The sequence below is a fragment of the Entelurus aequoreus genome, linkage group LG17 (genome assembly GCF_033978785.1).
Source record: "Entelurus aequoreus isolate RoL-2023_Sb linkage group LG17, RoL_Eaeq_v1.1, whole genome shotgun sequence".
NCBI classification, from domain to species: domain Eukaryota; kingdom Metazoa; phylum Chordata; class Actinopteri; order Syngnathiformes; family Syngnathidae; genus Entelurus; species Entelurus aequoreus.
In genome coordinates this window covers 15,896,405-15,918,792 of record NC_084747.1, presented here as the reverse complement: position 1 = coordinate 15,918,792, position 22,388 = coordinate 15,896,405, and the positions used below count along the sequence as shown (strand labels likewise).

At 36.9% G+C, this 22,388-nt stretch overlaps 1 protein-coding gene across 1 annotated transcript in view; it reads right to left on the bottom strand.

Annotated features, from left to right (window-relative positions):
- LOC133632117 (LIM/homeobox protein Lhx6-like) overlaps positions 1-21,693 on the bottom strand; it is a 28,593-nt gene extending 6,900 nt beyond the window's left edge. Inside the window, exons 1-5 of the mRNA XM_062024350.1 lie at positions 21,664-21,693; positions 21,476-21,597; positions 6,332-6,552; positions 1,868-1,968; positions 1,642-1,737 (exon numbers count right to left, since the gene is read on the bottom strand). Coding sequence (XP_061880334.1) covers positions 1,642-1,737; positions 1,868-1,968; positions 6,332-6,552; positions 21,476-21,597; positions 21,664-21,693 — 570 coding nt within the window. The remainder of the gene's footprint in view (positions 1-1,641; positions 1,738-1,867; positions 1,969-6,331; positions 6,553-21,475; positions 21,598-21,663) is intronic.
- Between the last annotated feature and the right edge of the window lie 695 nt (positions 21,694-22,388).

Sequence of the window (22,388 nt, the reverse complement as noted above, 5' to 3'; positions counted from 1 at the left end):
TACATTTTGTGACGGACCACTTTAAATTATGTGGCGGGCCACAATAAATTATGTAACGGACCATGATAAATGGCTTGGCGGAGCAAATTGAACGACATGGTGGGCCACATATATGATATGACGGACCACATTAAATAATGTGACGGACCATATTGAATGACATGGCGGGCCACATTAAATATTGTGGCAGACAGCAATAAATGATGTGGTGGACTACGATAAATGATGTAACGACCACATTGAATGACATGGTGGGCCACATTAAATGACGTGACCAACCACTTTAAATGATGTGTAGGACCACTTGACGTGACGTGGCGTGATGGACCGCAATAAATGACTTGGCAGACCACATTAAATATTGTGGCAGACCACACTAAATGATGTGGCAGACCACATTAAATATTGTGGCAGACCACACTAAATGAATTGGCAGACCACATTAATATTGTGGCAGACCACATTAAATATTGTGGCAGACCGCACTAAATGATGTGGCAGACCACATTAAATATTGTGGCAGACCACACTAAATGAAGTGGCAGACCACACTAAATATTGTGGCAGACCACACTAAATATTGTGGCAGACCACATTAAATGAAGTGGCAGACCACACTAAATGATGTAGCAGACCACACTAAATGATGTGGCAGACCACACTAAATGAAGTGGCAGACCACATTAAATATTTTGGCCAGACCACACTAAATGAAGTGGCAGACCACACTAAATGAAGTGGCAGACCACTTTAATATTGTGGCAGACCACACTAAATGAAGTGACAGACCACACTAAATGAAGTGGCAGACCACGTTAAATATTGTGGCAGACCACACTAAATGAAGTGGCAGACCACTTTAATATTGTGGCAGACCACACTAAATGAAGTGACAGACCACACTAAATGAAGTGGCAGACCACGTTAAATATTGTGGCAGACCACACTAAATGAAGTGGCAGACCACACTAAATATTGTGGCAGACCACACTAAATGAAGTGGCAGACCACACTAAATGAAGTGGCAGACCACACTAAATGAAGTGGCAGACCACATTAAATATTGTGGCAGACCACATTAAATATTGTGGCAGACCACACTAAATGAAGTGGCAGACCACACTAAATGAAATGGCAGCCCACATTAAATGAAGTGGCAGACCACACTAAATGAAGTGGCAGACCACACTAAATGAAGTGGCAGACCACACTAAATGAAGTGGCAGACCACACTAAATGAAGTGGCAGACCACACTAAATGAAGTGGCAGACCACACTAAATGAAGTGGCAGACCACACTAAATGAAGTGGCAGACCACACTAAATGAGGTGGCAGACCACACTAAATGAAGTGGCAGACCACACTAAATGAAGTGGCAGACCACACTAAATGAAGTGGCAGACCACACTAAATGAAGTGGCAGACCACACTAAATGAAGTGGCAGACCACACTAAATGAAGTGGCAGACCACATTAAATGAAGTGGCAGACCACACTAAATGAAGTGGCGGGCTAGGTCTGATTCTGTCACATGTGCTGTAAGTCATACTTGTAGATTCCATGATGTGTCCAGTAAAAGACAAGCCTGTTGTAAAATGGCACATTCCAGACAAAGATGAGGTCATCATGCAGGTTAATACCTGGATGACTCGCCTGCTCAGTCCTGTCATCTCTGCCAGTTTCTGCAGAGTCTGAGCGTCAGGATTGTTGTCCTGTGCAAACTGGCTCTGCATCACCTGCCACACACACACACACACACACACACACACACACACACACACACACACACACACACACACACACACACACACACACGCTATCAGACCTCACACAATACACACAAGGTCACAGCGCCACCTAGAGTACCTGCAGCTGCTCTGCGGTGAAGGACGTACGCGCCCTCTTGGCAGGTTTGGGCTGGCAGTCCTGGTCCGAGGGCAGCGCCCCCTCCAGAGTCAGCCCTGTTCCTGCAAAGGACATGTCTGTCATCCTAATCTAAAGCTGCAACAACATCTTGTTTAACATTAAGGATCTTTGACTTGTGCTTTTGCAGTAGATCCTTAAAAACAGCACAGTGCTCCTGTCATACAAAATATCTTTGACGAGCATATTTGCATAATCAGTCCTTAAAAACAGCAAATCTCTACCGTCATATAGAGGATCTTTGACTTGCGTTTGCGCAGTAGGTTGTTAAAGACAGCAAAGTACTCCTGTCATATGGAGGATCTTTGACTAGCGCTTCGTTCGTAGAACCTAACAAATAGCAGAGTGCTCCTGTCATATAAAAGATCTGTGACTAGCATTTTCCATAATTAATTCTTAACAACAGCACAGTTCTATCGTCATATAAAGAATGTTTGCAGTAGGTCCTTCAAAACAGCAGTGTGCTTCTGTCATATAGAGGATCTTTTTCAGTGGGCCATTAAAAACAGCATTTGTTCTGTCAAATAGAAGATTTTTGACTGGCGATTTTTTAGTTGGTCATTAAAAACAACAGATAGAGGCGTCATATAGAGGATCTTTGACTAGCGTCTGCGTAATAGGTCCTTAAAAACAGCAGAGCAATGACATAGAGGATCTTTGACTGTGTTTTTGAAGTAGGTCCGTAAAAACAGCCAGGTTTAGCATATAGAGGATCTTTGACAAGCATTTCTGCAGTAGATCCTCAAAAACAGCTGAACGTTCCTGTCATGTAAGTGATCTTTGACTACTGTTTTTGCATATCGGGTCCTTCAAACAGCAGAGTCCTTAAAAACAGCACAGCGCTGTTGTCAAACAGAGCTCATACTGTCATATAAAGGATCTTTGACTAACGTTTCTGCATAATAAGTCTTTAAAAACAGCATTTGTTCTGTCAAATAGATGATTTTTGACTGCCGATTTTAAAGTTGGTCATTAAAAACAACGGAGCTCTACCGTCATATAGAGGATCTTTGACTAGCGTCTGCGTAATAGGTCCTTAAAAACAGCAGAGCAATGACATAGAGAATCTTTGACCGTGTTTTTGAAGTGGGTCCGTAAAAACAGCCAGGTTTAGCATATAGAGGATCTTTGACAAGCATTTCTGCAGTAGATCCTCAAAAACAGCTGAACGTTCCTGTCATGTAAGTGATCTTTGACTACCGTTTTTGCATATCGGGTCCTTCAAACAGCAGAGTCCTTAAAAACAGCACAGCGCTGTTGTCATACAGAGCTCATACTGTCATATAAAGGATCTTTGACTAACGTTTCTGCACAATAAGTCTTTAAAAACAGCATTTGTTCTGTCAAATAGATGATTTTTGACTGGCGACTTTAAAGTTGGTCATTAAAAACAATGGAGCTCTACCGTCATATAGAGGATCTTTGACTAGCGTCTGCGTAATAGGTCCTCAAAAACAGCAGAGCAATGACCTAAAGGATCTTTGACTGTGTTTTTGAAGTAGGTCCGTAAAAACAGCCAGGTTTAGCATATAGAGGATCTTTATCAAGCATTTCTGCAGTAGATCCTCAAAAACAGCTGAGTGCTCCTGTCATGTAAGTGATCTTTGACTACTGTTTTTGCATATTGGGTCCTTCAAACAGCAGAGTCCTTAAAAACAGCACAGCGCTGTTGTCAAACACAGCTCATACTGTCATATAAAGGATCTTTGACTAACGTTTCTGCACAATAAGTCTTTAAAAACAGCATTTGTTCTGTCAAATAGATGATTTTTGACTGGCGATTTTTTAGTCGGTCATTAAAAACAACAGAGCTCTACCGTCATATAGTAGGTTGTTAAAGACAGCAAAGTACTCCTGTCATATGGAAGATCTTTGACTAGCGTTTCGTTCGTAGAACCTAACAAATAGCAGAGTGCTCCTGTCATATAAAAGATCTGTGACTAGCATTTTTGCATAATTAATTCTTAACAACAGCACAGCTCTACCGTCATATAAATTTGTTTTTGCAGTAGGTCCTTAAAAACAGCAGAGTGCTTCTGTCATACAAAGGATCTTTGACTGCATTTTTTTTCAGTGGGTCATTAAAAACAGCATTTGTTCTGTCAAATAGAAGATTTTTGACTGGCGATTTTTCAGTCGGTCATTAAAAACAACAGAGCTCTACCGTCATATAGAGGATCTTTGACTTGCGTTTGTGCAGTAGGTTGTTAAAGACAGCAAAGTACTCCTGTCGTATGGAAGATCTTTGACTAGTGTTTCGTTCGTAGAACCTTACAAATAGCAGAGTGCTCCTGTCATGTAAAAGATCTGTGACTAGCATTTTCCCATAATTAGTTCTTAACAACAGCACAGCTCTATCGTCATATAAAGAATTTTTGCAGTAGGTCCTTAAAAACAGCAGAGTGCTTCTGTCATATATTGGATCTTTGACTGCGTTTTTTTTAGTGGGTCATTAAAAACAGCATTTGTTCTGTCAAATAGAAGATTTTTGACTGGCGATTTTTCAGTCAGTCATTAAAAACAACAGAGCTCTACCGTCATATAGAGGATCTTTGACTAGCGTCTGCGTAATAGGTCCTTAAAAAACAGCAGAGCAATGACATAGAAGATCTTTGACTAGCATTTCGGCCATAGAACCTTACAAATAGCAGAGCGCTCCTGTCATATAAAAGATCTGTGACTAGCATTTTTGCATAATTAGTTCTTAACAACAGCACAGCTCTACCGTCATATAAAGAATTTTTGCAGTAGGTCCTTAAAAACAGCAGAGCAATGACATAGAAGATCTTTGACTAGCATTTCATTCGTAGAACCTTACAAATAGCAGAGCGCTCCTGTCATATAAAAGATCTGTGACTAGCATTTTTGCATAATTACTTCTTAACAACAGCACAGCTCTACCGTCATATAAAGATTTTTTTTAGTAGCTCCTTAAAAACAGCAGTGTGCTTCTGTCATACAGAGGATCTTTGACTGCATTTTTTTTCAGTCGGTCATTAAAAACAACAGAGCTCTACCTACCGTCATATAGAGGATCTTTGACTAGCGTCTGCGTAATAGGTCCTTAAAAACAGCAGAGCAATGACATAGAGGATCTTTGACCGTGTTTTTGAAGTGGGTCCGTAAAAACAGCCAGGTTTAGCATATAGAAGATCTTTGACAAGCATTTGTCCAATAGATCCTCAAAAACTCCAGTCATGTAAATGATCTTTGACTACTGTTTTTGCATATTGGGTCCTTCAAACAGCAGAGTCCTTAAAAACAGCACAGCGCTGTTGTCATACAGAGCTCATACTGTCATATAAAGGATCTTTGACTAACGTTTCTGCATAATAAGTCTTTAAAAACAGCATTTGTTCTGTCAAATAGATGATTTTTGACTGGCGATTTTAAAGTTGGTCATTAAAAACAACAGAGCTCTACCGTCATATAGAGGATCCTTTGACTAGCGTCTGCGTAATAGGTCCTCAAAAACAGCAGAGCAATGACCTAAAGGATCTTTGACTGTGATTTTGAAGTAGGTCCGTAAAAACAGCCAGGTTTAGCATATAGAGGATCTTTGACAAGCATTTCTGCAGTAGATCCTCAAAAACAGCTGAGTGCTCCTGTCATGTAAGTGATCTTTGACTACTGTTTTTGCATATCGGGTCCTTCAAACAGCAGAGTCCTTAAAAACAGCACGGCGCTGTTGTCATACAGAGCTCATACTGTCATATAAAGGATCTTTGACTAACGTTTCTGCATAATAAGTCTTTAAAAACAGCATTTGTTCTGTCAAATAGAAGATTTTTGACTGGCGATTTTTTAGTTGGTCATTAAAAACAACAGAGCTCTACCGCTATATAGAGGATCTTTGACTAGCGTCTGCGTAATAGGTCCTCAAAAACAGCAGAGCAATGACATAGAGAATCTTTAACCGTGTTTTTGAAGTGGGTCCGTAAAAACAGCCAGGTTTAGCATATAGAGGATCTTTGAAAAAGCATTTCTGCAGTAGATCCTCAAAAACTCCAGTCATGTAAATGATCTTTGACTACTGTTTTTGCATATCGGGTCCTTCAAACAGCAAAGTCCTTAAAAACAGCACAGCGCTGTTGTCATACAGAGCTCATACTGTCATATAAAGGATCTTTGACTAACGTTTCTGCATAATAAGTCTTTAAAAAGAGCTGAGTTCTGTCGTCATCTTAGCGTATTTACAGTGGCGAGAATCTTTGACGAGCGTTTTTGCAGTAGATCCTTAACAACAGCACCGTGCTCTCACATTATGTACAGTATGTTGTATCTCACATCAGTTAGTCCATTCACACACATCATCCAAGTATCACTTTGAGAGGAAGTCACTACACTGCATGCTCATGCTTTAACTTCCAAAACCCCCTTTGGTCTCGTACCCGCCTTATAACGTACCGTTTTCCGCCGCCCTGCGCAGGTTGTCCAGCATGACGTCGTAGTGGCTGCGGCAGAGGACCCTGCCCTCCACCAGGCCAAACTCCTCCCCCGTGGACAGCTGCCGCTTGCAGGAGAAGCAGGCGAAGCAGGCCAGGTGGTAGACGCTGCCGCGGGCACGCCGCACCCAGTCGCTGGCATACACCTGGCGGCCACACTGGCCACACTTGGTGCCGAACCTACTGTGAGGAAGCAGGAAGTACTTAACCTACACACCACTCACTTAGCCAACACTGCAAAAAGTCAGTGTTCAAACACAACAACCAAAAATACAAAAATGAGGGGTATTTTATTTGAACTAAGCAAAATTATCTGCCAATACAACAAGAAAGTTCAGCTTGTCAAGACTTTCCAAAACAAGTAAAACAAGCAGCGTTGGTCGGGTCCGCATTTTGGCAGGTGCTAGTCCTAGGTGTCCCCATACTTTTGTCCAGTGGTAGTCCTGTGTGAGACCTACATAGAGGTTTTTGTTTCGTGTCGCTACGATATTCGTACTGGGAGTTAGAGGAAGTTGTGTCTGTGCACAGTGGTTGTTTTCTTTGAAGGCGCGTAAAATCACAGCAGCGGGTCTTTGAAGGCTCGTAAAACCAAAACCGTACTACCGATCAAAACGCTTTCGTCAACTTTTAATCAGAAGGGTTCAATCTCTCTCCTGTAGTAGTTTGAAGCCGAAACGACAAACGCGCTCAGAGGAGATAATGTTTGATGTTTGGTGACCGGTTGTATCAAAATTTTAGTTTTGAAGGAGGAATAGCAAACTTCCTGTTGATTTTTGCTGAAGGATGTCAATCTATGAAATGTAGGTCTAGGTGAGCCCTACGTAGAGGTTTTTGTTTCATGTCTCTAAGACGTTCCTACCGGAAGTTACAAGCAGTTTTGTCTGTGTTTTCCTCTGAGAAGCAGTTTTGTCCCTGTTTTATTCAAAAAATTGCGCTAGAGCGCAATTTTGAGTTTTGGGGTTCGGTTTTTTTTTTAGATCGCAATTTCCACCAGTCCCGATGTGTGTGAGAAGTTTGGTGAGTTTTGAAGTATTTTAAAGGGGTCAAATTGCAGGTCAAAGAGGCAAAAATTAGTGTTTTTAGTCATTTTTTGTGTTGAAGGGGAAATTGCCAATTTCCTGTTGGTTTTTGCCCGAGGATGTGAAATAATGAAATGTAGGTCTAAGTCAGACCTACATATAGGTTTTTGTTTCATGTCTCTACGACCTTCCTAGTGGGAGTTACAGGCAGTTTTCTTCCTAGGGGGCGCTAGAGCGCAATTTTGATTTTTGGGGTTAGGTTTTTCTATGTGTGTGTCAAATTTGGTGAGTTTTGAAGCATGTTAAGGGGGGCAAAGTAGTGTGCAAAGCTGCGGAATAATAAACCTTACAATAACAATAGTGTCCGCCTGTACCATGTATAAAGGACTCCCTGTGGGAGTCCTTTATACATGGTACAGGCGGACCCTAATTAGCTAACCTCAATGAACCCAAAAATACCTTCAAATAAGTATATTCTCACTAGAGCTGCAACAACTAATCGATTAAAATCGATTATAAAAATAGTTGCCGATTAATTTAGTCATCAGTTCGTTGGGTCTATGCCAGGGGTCACCAACCTTTTTGAAACCAAGAGCTACTTCTTGGGTACTGATTAATGCGAAGGGCTACCAATTTGATACACACTTAGATAAATTGCCAGAAATAGCCAATTTGCTCAATTTACCTTTAACTCTATGTTATTATTAATAATTAATGATATTTACACTTAATTGAACGGTTTAAAAGAGAACAAAACATGAAAAAAATGACAATTAAATTTTGAAACATAGTTTATCTTCAATTTCGACTCTTTAAAATTCAAAATTCAACCGAAAAAAAGAAGAGAAAAACTAGCTGATTCGAATCTTTTTGAAAAAATTAAAAAAAGAATTTATGGAACATAATTAGTAATTTTTCCTGATTAAGATTAATTTTAGAATTTTGATGACATGTTTTAAATAGGTTAAAATCCAATCGACACTTTGTTAGTATATATAACAAATTGGACCAAGCTATATTTCTAACAAAGACAAATCATTATTTCTTCTAGATTTTCCAGAACAAAAATTTTAAAAGAAATTCAAAAGACTTTGAAATAAGATTTCAATTAGATTCTACAGATTTTCTAGATTTGGCAGAATAATTTTTTTGAATTTTAATCGTAATAAGTTTGAAGAAATATTTCACAAATATTCTACGTCGAAAAAACAGAAGCTAAAATGAAGAATTAAATTAAAATGTATTTATTATTCTTTACAATAAAAAAAATAATAATTTACTTGAACATTCATTTAAATTGTCAGGAAAGAAGAGGAAGGAATTTAACAGGTAAAATGGTATATGTGTTTAAAAATCCTAAAATCATTTTTAACGTTGTATTTGTTTCTCTAAAATTGTCTTTCTGAAAGTTATAAGAAGCAAAGTAAAAAAATTAATGAATTTATTCAAACAAGTGAAGACCAAGTCTTTAAAATATTTTCTTGGATTTTCAAATTCTATTTGAGTTTTGTCTCTCTTAGAATTAAAAATGTCGGGCAAAGCGAGGCAGCTCACTGGTAAGTGCTGCTATTTGAGCTATTTTTAGAACAGGCCAGCGGGCTACTCATCTGGTCCTTACGGGCTACCTGGTGCCCGCGGGCACCGCGTTGGTGACCCCTGGTCTATGCTATGCGCATGCGCAGAGGCTTTTTTTAATATATTTTTTTATTTATTAAAAAAAAAAAAAAGTATTATTATTATTTTATTTTTTTAATAAACCTTTATTTATAAACTGTAACATTTACAAACAGCTGAGAAACATTAATCAAAATAAGTATGGTGCAAGTATGCTGTTTTTTTTCCAATCAAATACTGGATAGCATAGAAATGTAGTTTGTCTCTTTTATCCGATTAGTAGTCGATTAATCGAAATAATAATCGACAGATTAATCGATTATTAAATTAATCGTTAGTTGCAGCCCTAATTCTCACTAATAACAAGTGCACTTTTCTTGGTAGAAAAAAAAAAGAGAAATTTTTGCTCAATATGTTGAAAAATATTCTTAAATGAAGTAAATGCTAGTGCCATTATCTTGACATGATGATATGCGCTCGGCATTACATTTCTTCAAACCAGCAAACTTATACTAAAAACTAATTTATTGTTCTTAATGGAAAGGCAACAAGGCAAGCGCTTGTTACTCTCGGGGTCCCCTAGCCGCTCAGGCAAATCATATGGTCTAAAAATGCATTTTTCCATGGATAACATGACATCATCGCGCCAAGTGCGTGCTCTTACAGTCAATTAGTGCGCATATATACAGCCCGGCCCCCGGCCAAAACATTTTTTATTGTAATTTTGAAGAATCAAACTGAATGTGCACGGACTATTTTTGTTCAAAATTGTTTGAAATGTCAAACGTTTCAATATTAACTGTCAGTTTAGTGTACTGTGCTAACTGTACTACTATATGAGTACCTATTTTCTCTTGTTTCATTGGAAATAAAACAGCAAAGTCCATTTGGCTGTCATCTGTTTTAATTATGAGACACAATTGTGTCAAAGTCATGACTTTTTGTTCATGCTTGAAGTAAAAAATGATTACTTTAAAAAAGTAGTTTTATACTTGTGAGTGTTAAAGACACAGCTTTGCAACACTTGATATTCTAGTTTCAAGCATTGAGATCATTTTGGACCAAAACACTTAAAACAGGGGTGTCCAAAGTGCGGCCCGGGGGCCATTTGCAGGCCGCAGCTAATTGTTTACCGGCCCGCCACACATTCTGGAAATACTATTGTAAAAATAAAAAAGAGCATTAAAAAAAGTGTAATGAGGTGAAATCTAACGAGAAAAAGTTGCAATGTTGACACAAGAGCTGCCATGCAGGCTGTTTTTTTTCTTTTGTCTTTCTTCATTTTTCTTTTTTTTGCCATTGCTCAAAAAATAAAAATAATGATAAAAAAATCCATGTTATAATTAATTATTTTCAGGGCTCCAGTTACTTCAAATATTTCACTTTAAAATGTTTTATGTGGTAAATATTGCATATATTGTGTAGTAGCCATATAACAGCATCAAAGTTTTCTTTGACAAAAGCGCATAAAACAAAACAAAATAATAGTTCCAGCATAAAATGGACAGATATATCTGAAGTTGATCTCGTAACTTAAGTGTTGAAAGTAAAAGAAAAACCTAATAAAAATGTATCACTTTATGAGTGGGGCACCTTTTGGATCCCAAATATATTTAGTGATTTTTTATTTATCTTTTCTTAGACTTAGACTTCCTTTTTATTGTCATTCAAATTTAAACTTTACAGTACAGATAAGAACGAAATTTTGTTACATAAACTCATGGTAGTGCAGGATAAAAAAGCAATAAGGTGCATATATAAATAAATATATATAAATATATATATAAACTAAATAAATATATATAAATAAATAAATAGATTACTGTACAGATAAATATATTGCACTTTTCCACATGCGTCCACGTTTATGGATGTATGTTATATTGTCTTTTTTATTCCAGCGAGTTAATCCATTTTGGGGGGAGTTGAGGGGATCATTTAATTATGATGCGTTCAAGAGTCTTACGGCCTGAGGGAAGAAGCTGTTACAGAACCTGGAGGTTCTGCTGCGGAACCTCTTTCACTGTGATTACTCAAAAATATGAAAGAATTCAAATCAATGGTGTCCTGCATTATTGATCTTTTAGGGCTCTAATGACTAAATACTGCATATTCCAGTTTTACTATAAAAGAACTAAGTTGTTTTTGACAGGAAAGCCATAAAACATTTGTTTTAATTTCTATTACTTTATATCAACTTGAAGTTGATATAGAGATTTACTGTATTTAACTGTATTTAATCATTTAAAAAAATAATAATAATCTGACTTATTTTTAACATTTTAATGACTGAGACCCTTTATGGTCTCATAAAGGTAAAATAAATAAAAAATGCATATATTTTGTTATGGTTTGAAAATGAAAAATATCAAAATGGCCCCCACATGCTTTAATTTTTCCGTGTGCGGCCCTCAGTGCAGGGCCTGCCTGTGGCATAGGCCGTATAGGCAAATGCTAAGAGCGCCGTCCATCAGGGGGCGCCACGCCAGTGCCACAAATGTTGGAGGAAAAAAAAAAAAAAGTTGGTACTATTATTTCTAAATACAAAAAATAATCCAACGCTAATTAAAATGCAAAGTAAAGCCTATTTAATAGAAATATTATTTGTTACAACATTAACCCCCCCTCCCCCGCACGGTGCGCCCCCTCCCTTCCCGTATAATGACTCTTTTTGGACGTCACCACATCAAAAAATCAACACAAGATGTCAAAACGGCCAAAACTGTCAGGTGCCCAGGGAAGAAAAAATAGAAAAGAAGAGGAGGAGAAACGAGAGAAAGACAGAGGTAGCAGGTAGGTAACGTTAGCCTACATGAAATTATTTGTCTGTTACAGAATGTGATAGTAACCTGGCTTTTAGCATTAAGCTAATGTTACATGATTCGGCAATTGCTAATCAATAAATAGCTAGTTCTGTTTTAACGTCGGGTTAATATTGTGGAGGGGGCTAAATTGTTATGGAAAATAATAATGTAACGTTAGGTAATTACAGTACTCCCACTTTACATTCCTCAGGGACATTTGTATTAGATCTTTTAAGCAGGTGTTTTTTGTTTACATTGTTATTGCCTTCTGGTTAGCTAATGTTTGCCCTGCAGGTAATAGTCACTTTTCCACCCCTTTATATATTAGGTATAGTTGTAAGCCTAGTTGTTAAAGTGCACATCATTAATGTTAATGAAGCAATATCACATGAGAGGGAATGCTGTTTTTTAATTTGAGCACTGCTGTGATTCGGTTAAAGATAATCATAACATAACATTCTCATATAATATGTTAATTTGCTTTCTTTAAGTAAAAAAAAGGTCAAAGACAAAGCTATTCAGTTTCTTGTGAGTATATACACTTCACTGCCTAGGGCGCCAGATTGGTTAGGGCCAGGCCTGCCTCAGTGGAAAAAGTTTGGACACCCCTGCCTTAAAACAAGTAAAACACTCTAACATCAAATCTGCTCAGTGAGAAGAATGATCTTAGCAGACAGAAAATAAGCAAATATCACCCTTATTTGAGATATTTCATCTTACTTAGATTTCACTTTTTGCAGTGTATTCTCATGCAGATAAAGTACACAAGTGTTGTTGAAAACTTCAGGCGGCAGACTGGGATGCCGCTCATCGGCGGTACGGTGTACCTAATGGTGTGTCCTGTGAGTGTGTTTCGCTGCAAAGTGGGGACCGGAGTGTGGAAATTTGAGGTAAGATTATTCCTTTTTGCTTCTTTTGAGTCGTTGCAAGGACGAAAAATAATCATATTTTTCTGGCATATTTTAAATCGGACTTGTCCAGGGTGTAGCCCGCCTTCCGCCCGAATGCAGCTGAGATAGGCTCCAGCACCCCCCCCCCCGCCACCCCTAAAGGGACAAGCGGTAGAAAATGGATGGATGGATGGATATTTTAAATCTAATTGAACGATAAAATATGGTACTTAGAAAAAGCTGCATCTTTATATACTTGTGTGTGTGTGTGTGTGTGTGTGTGTGTGTGTGTGTGTGTGTGTGTGTGTGTGTGTGTGTGTGTGTGTGTGTGTGTGTGTGTGTTCTGGCAATGCTTACTTAACGGGGACATCGCTCTGTTTACACAGTCACCTGGGGGGGTGGGGGTGGGGTTATTTATTTTTGTATTTTTTTATTTTCATAAAGAAATACAATCATGTGTGCTTACGGACTGTATCCCTGCAGACTGTATTGATCTATATTGATATATAATGTATATATTGTGTTTTTTATGTGTATTTAATTTAAAATATTATTTTATTTTATTTATTTATTTTTTCTTGTGCGGCCCGGTACCAAAGGTAAACCTTTTTAAATGATAGTCAGATCCATTCTGAAGACGCCTAAGGGATTTTTAAGCTTTGGCCCATAAATTTGGGTTACTTTGTTTACGTGTTTCAAATATTGGTAAAAGAGGAAATACATTTTCTTGAAAAGTGAAACATGTGTTATCCTGGCATTACTAGTACTGTGATTCTGTATGGTATCCATCCTTAGTTAAAACTCATATATTTTTCCAAAAACAAAATCTGGTTTAGTGTTCCTTAGGATGACATTTTCATACAGCATGATTATAAAACATTATTACCTTAAAGTATGATTCACATTCAGAATTTTCCATCCTTCTATATATGCTAGTTGGAGTTGCAGGCAACTTGATTACTGCTAAATAGCAGTTTCCAGTCATGTCACAGAAGATGCAGGATTTGCTTTAAACATTTAAGTGGTGAAACTTCCTATAAGAGGACAGCTGTAGTGCTGTATTCTGACCATCATGTCATATTTACTTTCAACTTTTTTTTTTTTTTTTTTAAATGGTCCTCAGTAGTCACGTACAAATTTGTGTGAATTATGCAAAATTATTTAAATTTGGTCCCCATGAACCATATTAAGTCTTCTCCCCCAGGGTCCCCAGTAAGAATGATCAGCACATTACTTCATCAATCCAGAGACTTAAAGACGTGTATGAGCTAACTGGGCAGTGGACATTTTACACCATTTTTTTTATGCCTCCACAACCTGTAGAAAGGGTGTGTGTGTGTGTGTGTGTGTGTGTGTGTGTGTGTGTGTGTGTGTGTGTGTGTGTGTGTGTGTGTGTGTGTGTGTGTGTGTGTGTGTGTGTGTGTGTGGGTGTGTTGAACAAAAATATAAACAGAACATTTTTGTTTTTCCCACCATTTTTCATGAGTTGAACTCAAAGATGTAAAACGTTCCACTCACATGTTGTTCGCAAATCTGTCTAAATCTGTGTTAGTGAGCATTTCTTCTTCGCCAAGGTAATCCATCACACCTCACAGCTGTGGCGTATCAAGTTGCTGATTAAACAGCTTGACTAGGGATGTCCGATAATGGCTTTTTTGCCGATATTCCGATATTGTCCAACTCTTAATTACCGATTCCGATATCAACCGATACCGATACATACAGTCGTGGAATTAACACATTATTATGCCTCATTTTGTTGTGATGCCCCGCTGGATGCATTAAACAATGTAACAAGGTTTTCCAAAATAAATCAACTCAAGTTATGGGGAAAAAAATGCCAACATGGCACTGCCATATTTATTATTGAAGTCACAAAGTGCATTTTTTTTTTTTAACATGCCTCAAAACAGAAGCTTGGAATTTGGGACATGCTCTCCCTTGAGAGAGCATGAGGAGGTTGAGGTGGGCGGGGTTGAGGTGTGGGGGCGCAGGGGTGTATATTGTAGCGTCCCGGAATAGTTAGTGCTGCAAGGGGTTCTGGGTATTTGTTCTGTTGCGTTTATGTTGTGTTACGGTGCGAAATGTGTTTGTCATTCTTGTTTGGTGTGGGTTCACAGTGTGGCGCATATTTGTAACACTGTTAGAGTTGTTTATACGTCTACCCTCAGTGTGACCTGTATGGCTGTTGACCAAGTATGCGTTGCATTCACTAGATATTATGTGATTGGGCCGGCACGCAAAGGCAGTGCCTTTAAGGTTTATTGGTGCTCTGTACTTCTCCCTACGGCCGTGTACACAGCGGCGTTTTAAAAAGTCATACATTTTACTTTTTGAAACCGATACCGATAATTTTGAAACCGATACCGATCATTTCCGATATTACATTTTAAAGTATTTATCGGCCGATAATATCGTCAGTCCGATATTATCGGACATCTCTAAGCTTGACTATTGCACAGTGTGTGCCTTAGGCTGCCCACAATAAAAGGCCACTCTGAGGGGTTCTGGGGTGGTCAGAATAACAGTCGGTATCTGGTGTGACCACCATTTACCTCACGCAGTGCAACACATCTCCTCGGCATAGATTTGATCGGGTTGTTGATTGTGGCTTGTGGAATGTTGCCCCGCTCTTCAAAGGCTGTGCTTAGTCGCCGGGTATGAGCAGGAACTGGAACACGCTGTCGTCTACGCCGATCCAAAGCATTCCAAAAATGCTCAATGGGTGACATGTCCGGTGAGTATGCTGGCCACGCAAGAACTGGTGGGATGTTTTCAGCTTCCAGGAATTGTTTACAGATCCTTGCAACGTGGGGCCGTGCTTTGTCGTGCTGGAACATGAGGTGATGCTCTCAGGGGAATGGCCCAACAATGGACCTCAGGATTTCTGTGCAATCAAAATGCCATCAATAAAGTGCACTTGCGTTTGTTGTCCAGACCATAACCACACCCCCACCAGGGGCCACTCCATTCACAACGTTGACATCAGCAAACCGCTCTACCACACACGCTGTCTGTCGTCCGCCCTGAACAGTGAAAACATGGATTCATCCGTGAAGAGAACACCTCTCCAATGTGCCAGACGCCATCGAATGTGAGCATTTGCCCACCGGAGTCGGTTACGACAAAGGACTGCAGTCATGTCGAGACCCCGATGAGGGCGACGAGCATGCAGATGAGCTTCCCTGAGACGGTTTGTCACAGTTTGTGCAGAAATTCTTTGGTTATGCAAAGCAATTGTTGCAGCAGCGGTCCGGGTGGCTGGTCTCAGACGATCACGGAGGTGCACCTGCTTGATGTGGAGGTCCTGGGCTGGTGCGGTTGTGAGGCCGGTTGGATGTACTGCCAAATTCTCTGAAATGCCTTTGAAGGCGGCTTATGGTGGAGAAATGAACATTCAATTAACGGGTAACATCTCTGGTGGACATTCCTGCAGTCAGCATGCCGACTGCACGCTCCCTCAAAACCTGCGAGATCTGCGGCATCGTGCTGCGTGATAAAACTGCACATGTCAGGGTGGCTTTTTATTCTGGGCAGCCACAGGCACACCTGTGCAATAATCAGCATCTTGATATGCCACACCTGTGAGGTGGGATGGATTATCTTGGCAAAGAAGAAATGCTCACTAACACAGATTTGGACAGATTTGTGAACGTTATTTGAGAGGAATAGTTTTTTTGTGTATATACTAAAAGTTTTAGATCTTTGATTTCAACTCATGAAAAATGGGAGCAAAAACAAAAGTGTTGCGTTTATATTTTTGTTCAGTATATTCATTATGTATATATTAGGGATGTCCGATAATGGCTTTTTGCCGATATCCGATATTCCGATATTGTCCAACTCTTTAATTACCGATACCGATATCAACCGATATATGCAGTCGTGGAATTAACACATTATTATGCCTAATTTGGACAACCAGGTATGGTGAAGATAAGGTACTTTTTTAAAAAATTAGTAAAATAAGATAAATAAATTAAAAACATTTTCTTGAATAAAAAAGAAAGTACAACAATATAAAAACAGTTACATAGAAACTAGTAATGAATGAAAATGAGTAAAATTAACTGTTAAAGGTTATTACTATTAGTGGACCAGCAGCACGTACAATCATGTGTGCTTACGGACTGTATCCCTTGCAGACTGTATTGATATATATTGATATATAATGTAGGAAGCAGAATATTAATAACAGAAAGAAACAACCCTTTTGTGTGAATGAGTGTAAATGGGGAGGGAGGTTTTTTGGGTTGGTGCACTAATTGTAAGTGTATCTTGTGTTTTTTATGTTGATTTAATAAAAAACAAAACAAAACAAAAACCGATACCGATAATAAAAAAAACGATACCGATAATTTCCGATATTACATTTTAACGCACATATCGGCCGATAATATCGGACATCTCTAGTATATATATATATATATAAATATATATATATAATATATATATTTGTGTGTGTGTGTGTGTGTGTGTGTGAATATGTATACATATATATGTATATATATTTGTATGTATATATGTATGTACAGTATATATGTGTGTATGAATGTTTATATATGTATACATGCATGTATATATATATGTGTGTTTATATATGTGTGTGTGAATATGTATACATATATATGTATATATATATTTGTATGTATATATGTATGTACAGTATATATGTGTGTATGAATGTTTATATATGTATACTTGTATGTATATATATGTGTGTGTGTGTGTGTGTGTGTGTATATCATCTATATACACAGTCACACACGTGTGTGTATATATATATGTGTGTGTCTGTGTGTGTACATATACAGAATATCAGCAGGAATCCTAAATACGTGTATTATTTTGTAGTGTGGCACGTTAGAAAAGGTTTGACCAAGTGAAACGAGTCAAACAGAACAATGGTAGGTATGAAAAAAACTAAGTCACTATTAATTGTCTGGATGCTGTCTTTAAGTAGAAGTAGAGTAGTATTTTTGGGTGGGACACCTCGTGGCCACAATATCTTATTGTGTTAATTTTATGAAGCAGTAAATTTAATGATGCAGACACGTTTGATACTCAATACTTTCTTATATGCTTCTGCCTTGGAGACTTTGTATGTGTAAGAAATATGCAAATATATATTTGATACGTGTTTATATTGACTCAAATGTGCTGTTTAGACGGCAACATTGTTTACACGGCTTATGTGCTACTGTGTGCTTAGCTGTTGTGTAGCTGTTAGCTCCTGGTAGCCTATAGCCTAGCATGTTTGTGTACCTTTTACAACTGACCCGACTAAAATAGAAGAAAAGATCAATTTAATATTTAATATATTTTTTTTGTCATTGCACATTAGGAACAACTAAATGGTTCTTTTATGATTAATATCTAATCGAAACACAGCTAAAATATATGTTTATATATTTTTAAAGCAATTTTTTAATAGACAGACTAGACTTCCTTTTTATTGTCAATCAAATTTGAACTTTACAGCACAGATAAGAATGAAATTTCGTTACGTAAACTCATGGTAGTGCAGGATAAAAAAGCAATAAGGTGCATATATAAATAAATATATATAAATATATATATAAACTAAATAAATATATATAAATAAATAAATAAATAGATTACTGTACAGATAAATATATTGCACTTTTCCACACGCGTCCACGTTTATGGATGTATGTTATATTGTCTTTTTTATTCCAGCGAGTTAATCCATTTTGGGGGGAGTTGAGGTCTAATATAATATAATAGTTTTCCATTATTAAAATAATTAATTAAAATAAAGCATATTTTACTAGTAAAGAATGATTTGATTTTTATTTTTTATTTTTTATTAAGGATCCCCATTAGCTGGTTGTCACAACAACCCACTACTCTTCCTGGGGTCCACAAACTCAATACAATTACAAGTAAAAGCACATAATTATAACTACACAATACAGAAAAAAAATAAAAGCATCAATAAGAAAACAAGCAAACCATTTACAGTCACAGAATAATAATTACCATGTAATTATAACTACACAATACAAAACCAAACAAAAATCATCAACAAGCAAACTAATTTAAAGACTCGGATAAAATATGAGTTTCTTTTTAAAAACCTGGTTACTTTCAATGCCGGTGAGAATTCGAGGCAGGTTATTCCAGAGCAGGGGTCACCAACGCGGTGCCCGCGGGCACCAGGTAGCCCGTAAGGACCAGATGAGTAGCCCGCTGGCCTGTTCTAAAAATAGCTCGAATAGCAGCACTTACCAGTGAGCTGCCTCTATTTTTTAAATTGTATTTATTTACTAGCAAACTGGTCTCGCTTTGCCCGACATTTTTAATTCTAAGAGAGACAAAACTCAAATAGAATTTGAAAATCCAAGAAAATATTTTAAAGACTTGGTCTTCACTTGTTTAAATAAATTCATTAATTTTTTTACTTTGCTTCTTATAACTTTCAGAAAGACAATTTTACAGAAAAAATACAACCTTAAAAATGATTTTAGGATTTTTAAACACATATACCTTTTTACCTTTTAAATTCCTTCCTCTTCTTTCCTGACAATTTAAATCAATGTTCAGGTAAATGTATTGTTTTTATTGTAAAGAATAATACATACATTTTAATTTAATTCTTCATTTTAGCTTCTGTTTTTTCGACGAAGAATATTTGTGAAATATTTCTTCAAACTTATTATGATTAAAATTCAAAAAAATTATTCTGGCAAATTTAGAAAATCTGTAGAATCAAATTTAAATCTTATTTCCAAGTCTTTTGAATTTCTTTTAAAATCTTTGTTCTGGAAAATCTAGAAGAAATAATGATTTGTCTTTGTTAGAAATATAGCTTGGTCCAATTTGTTATATACTCTAACAAAGTGTAGATTGGATTTTAACCTTTTTAAAACATGTCATCAAAATTATAAAATAAATCTTAATCAGGAAAAATTACTAATGATGTTCCATAAATTATTTTTTTAATTTTTTCAAAAAGATTCGAATTACTTACTTTTTCTCTTCCTTTTTTCGGTTAAATTTTGAATTTTAAAGAGTCAAAATTGAAGATAAACTATGTTTCAAAATTTACTTGTCATTTTTTTTCGTGTTTTGTCCTCTTTTAAACCGTTCAATTAAGTGTAAATATCATTAATTATTAATAATAACATAGAGTTAAAGGTAAATGGAGCAAATTGGCTATTTCTGGCAATTTATCCAAGTGTGTATCAAACTGGTAGCCCTTCGCATTAATCAGTACCCAAGAAGTAGCTCTTGGTTTCAAAAAGGTTGGTGACCCCTGTTCCAGAGCGATACAGATATATAAATAAAAGATTTCCGCAAAGCATTCTTCCTGGGACGAGGGAGTACAAAATGCCCCTCACTAGACGCCCTGGTATTTTGATTATGCAGAGTGCTACGTGAACTATTGGAGCATTGTAATTCTATTAAATACTGGGAAATATTACTTTTTTTATTTTTTTTAATATCTTTTTTAAAGAAGTAATTACGCAACAGCAATGGTGTATAGGTTTTTTACTCAAATATGCACGCTTTTTTTTCTTCTTTTAAACGGTTATTACTGCTTATTTCCAGAAAAAATTAAATAATGACAGAAATATCAGAATGGAACTTGAGTAAAAGTGAAGGACGGACTTTTGCATGAAACATTACAATAAAGCAGGGGTCACCAACCTTTTTGAAACCAAGAGCTACTTCTTGGGTACTGATTAATGCGAAGGGCTACCAGTTTGATACACACTTAAATAAATTGCCAGAAATAGCCAATTTGCTCAATTTACCTTTAACTCTATGTTATTATTAATAATTAATGATATTTACACTTAATTGAACGGTTTAAAAGAGGAGAAAACACAAAAAGAATGACAATTACATTTTGAAACATATCTTCAATTTCGAATCTTTACAGTTCTAAATTCAACCAAAAAAAAGAAAACAAAAACTTAAAAAAATAATTTATGGAACATCATTAGTATTTTTTCCTGATTAAGATTAATTTTAGAATTTTGATGACATGTTTTAAATAGGTTAAAATCCAATCTACACTTTGTTAGAATATATAACAAATTGGACCAAGCTATATTTCTAACAAAGACAAATCATTATTTCTTCTAGATTTTCCAGAACAAAAATTTTAAAAGAAATTCAAAAGACTTTGAAATAAGATTTAAATTTGATTCTACAGATTTTCTAGATTTGCCAGAATAATTTTTTTGAATTCTAACCATAATAAGTTTGAAGAAATATTTCACAAATATTCTTCGTCGAAAAAACAGAAGCTAAAATGAAGAATTAAATGACAATTTATTTATTATTCTTTACAATAAAAATAAAAAAATTTACTTGAACATTGATTTAAATTGTCAGGAAAGAAGAGGAAGGAATTGAAAAGGTAAAAAGGTATATGTGTTTAAAAATCCTAAAATCATTTTTAAGGTTGTATTTTTTCTCTAAATTTGTCTTTCTGAAAGTTATAAGAAGCAAAGTAAAAAAAATTATGAATTTTTTCAAATTCTATTTGAGTTTTGTCTCTCTTAGAATTAAAAATGTCGGGCAAAGCGAGACCAGCTTGCTAGTAAATAAATACAATTTAAAAAATAGAGGCAGCTCACTGGTAAGTGCTGCTATTTGAGCTATTTTTAGAACAGGCTGGCGGGCTACTCATCTGGTCCTTACGGGCTACCTGGTGCCCGCGGGCACCGCGTTGGTGACCCCTGCAATAAAGTATAGGTTTTTATTGTATATGACACACATATGAAGCGAAAGTGAAAGTTGATACCTGAAGTAGTCCATCTTGCAGTAGATGTCTTTGTTCTTGACGTAGCAGCTGCTGTGCTGACGCAGTGAAGTTCTGCACACGCAACATTGCAGGCAGCTCACGTGCCAGCTCAGCTCGTTCACCTGCGCGCGCACACATGGTTCTGCCCTCATTGATCCGCGTCATCGCTATCAATAATCAATAATGACCTTGAGCAGGTATCTGTCGGTGATGTCCATGCCGCAGCTGGCGCACGGCTTCTGGTCGTTGTCGGCCCCCGCAGGCGAGCGCAGGCAGGCGGCGGGCGGAGCGCAGCACACGCCGGCCTCCTGCTTCACCTCCGGCTTAGACTGCGGCGTCACCGCGCGGAGGAAAATGCATTGTTTCACAAACTATTACAAATGGAAGTGATTGTCCCTCAAGAAAAATGGCCCACAATAAGAAATATTAGGATGTTCAGATAATAATGATGTCATTTAAAAATACATAATAGAGATGGATGTTTCTTTTATAAATAGGACTTCAAATGTCTTCTTTTTTTTTTTTTAAATCAATTTGACACAGTATATTATCTAAAACGCAATTATTTGCTCCGGATTTGCTCAACTCATTTGGAATTAATTTCATTTTAGGCTTCAAAACATGTTCATCTTAAAGAATAAGAGTAATAGAAAATAAATATAAGTGGTAAATATTAAAGTGGTAAATATTAATATCAGAATGCAGCTGATAGAAGCCTTTAAAAATTGATTGATTGATTGAAAAGTTTATTGACATCTTAAAGAATTTCATTCATGGAAGGCTTTAAAAAGGCAAATGGATGGCACAAAAAGCCAAAAGGCTTGTTTCCATTGTGGTCCATTAAATATTCATCACATTTGATACATTCAATAATAAAATATACATCACCTGTAACATGTATATACCAATTTAC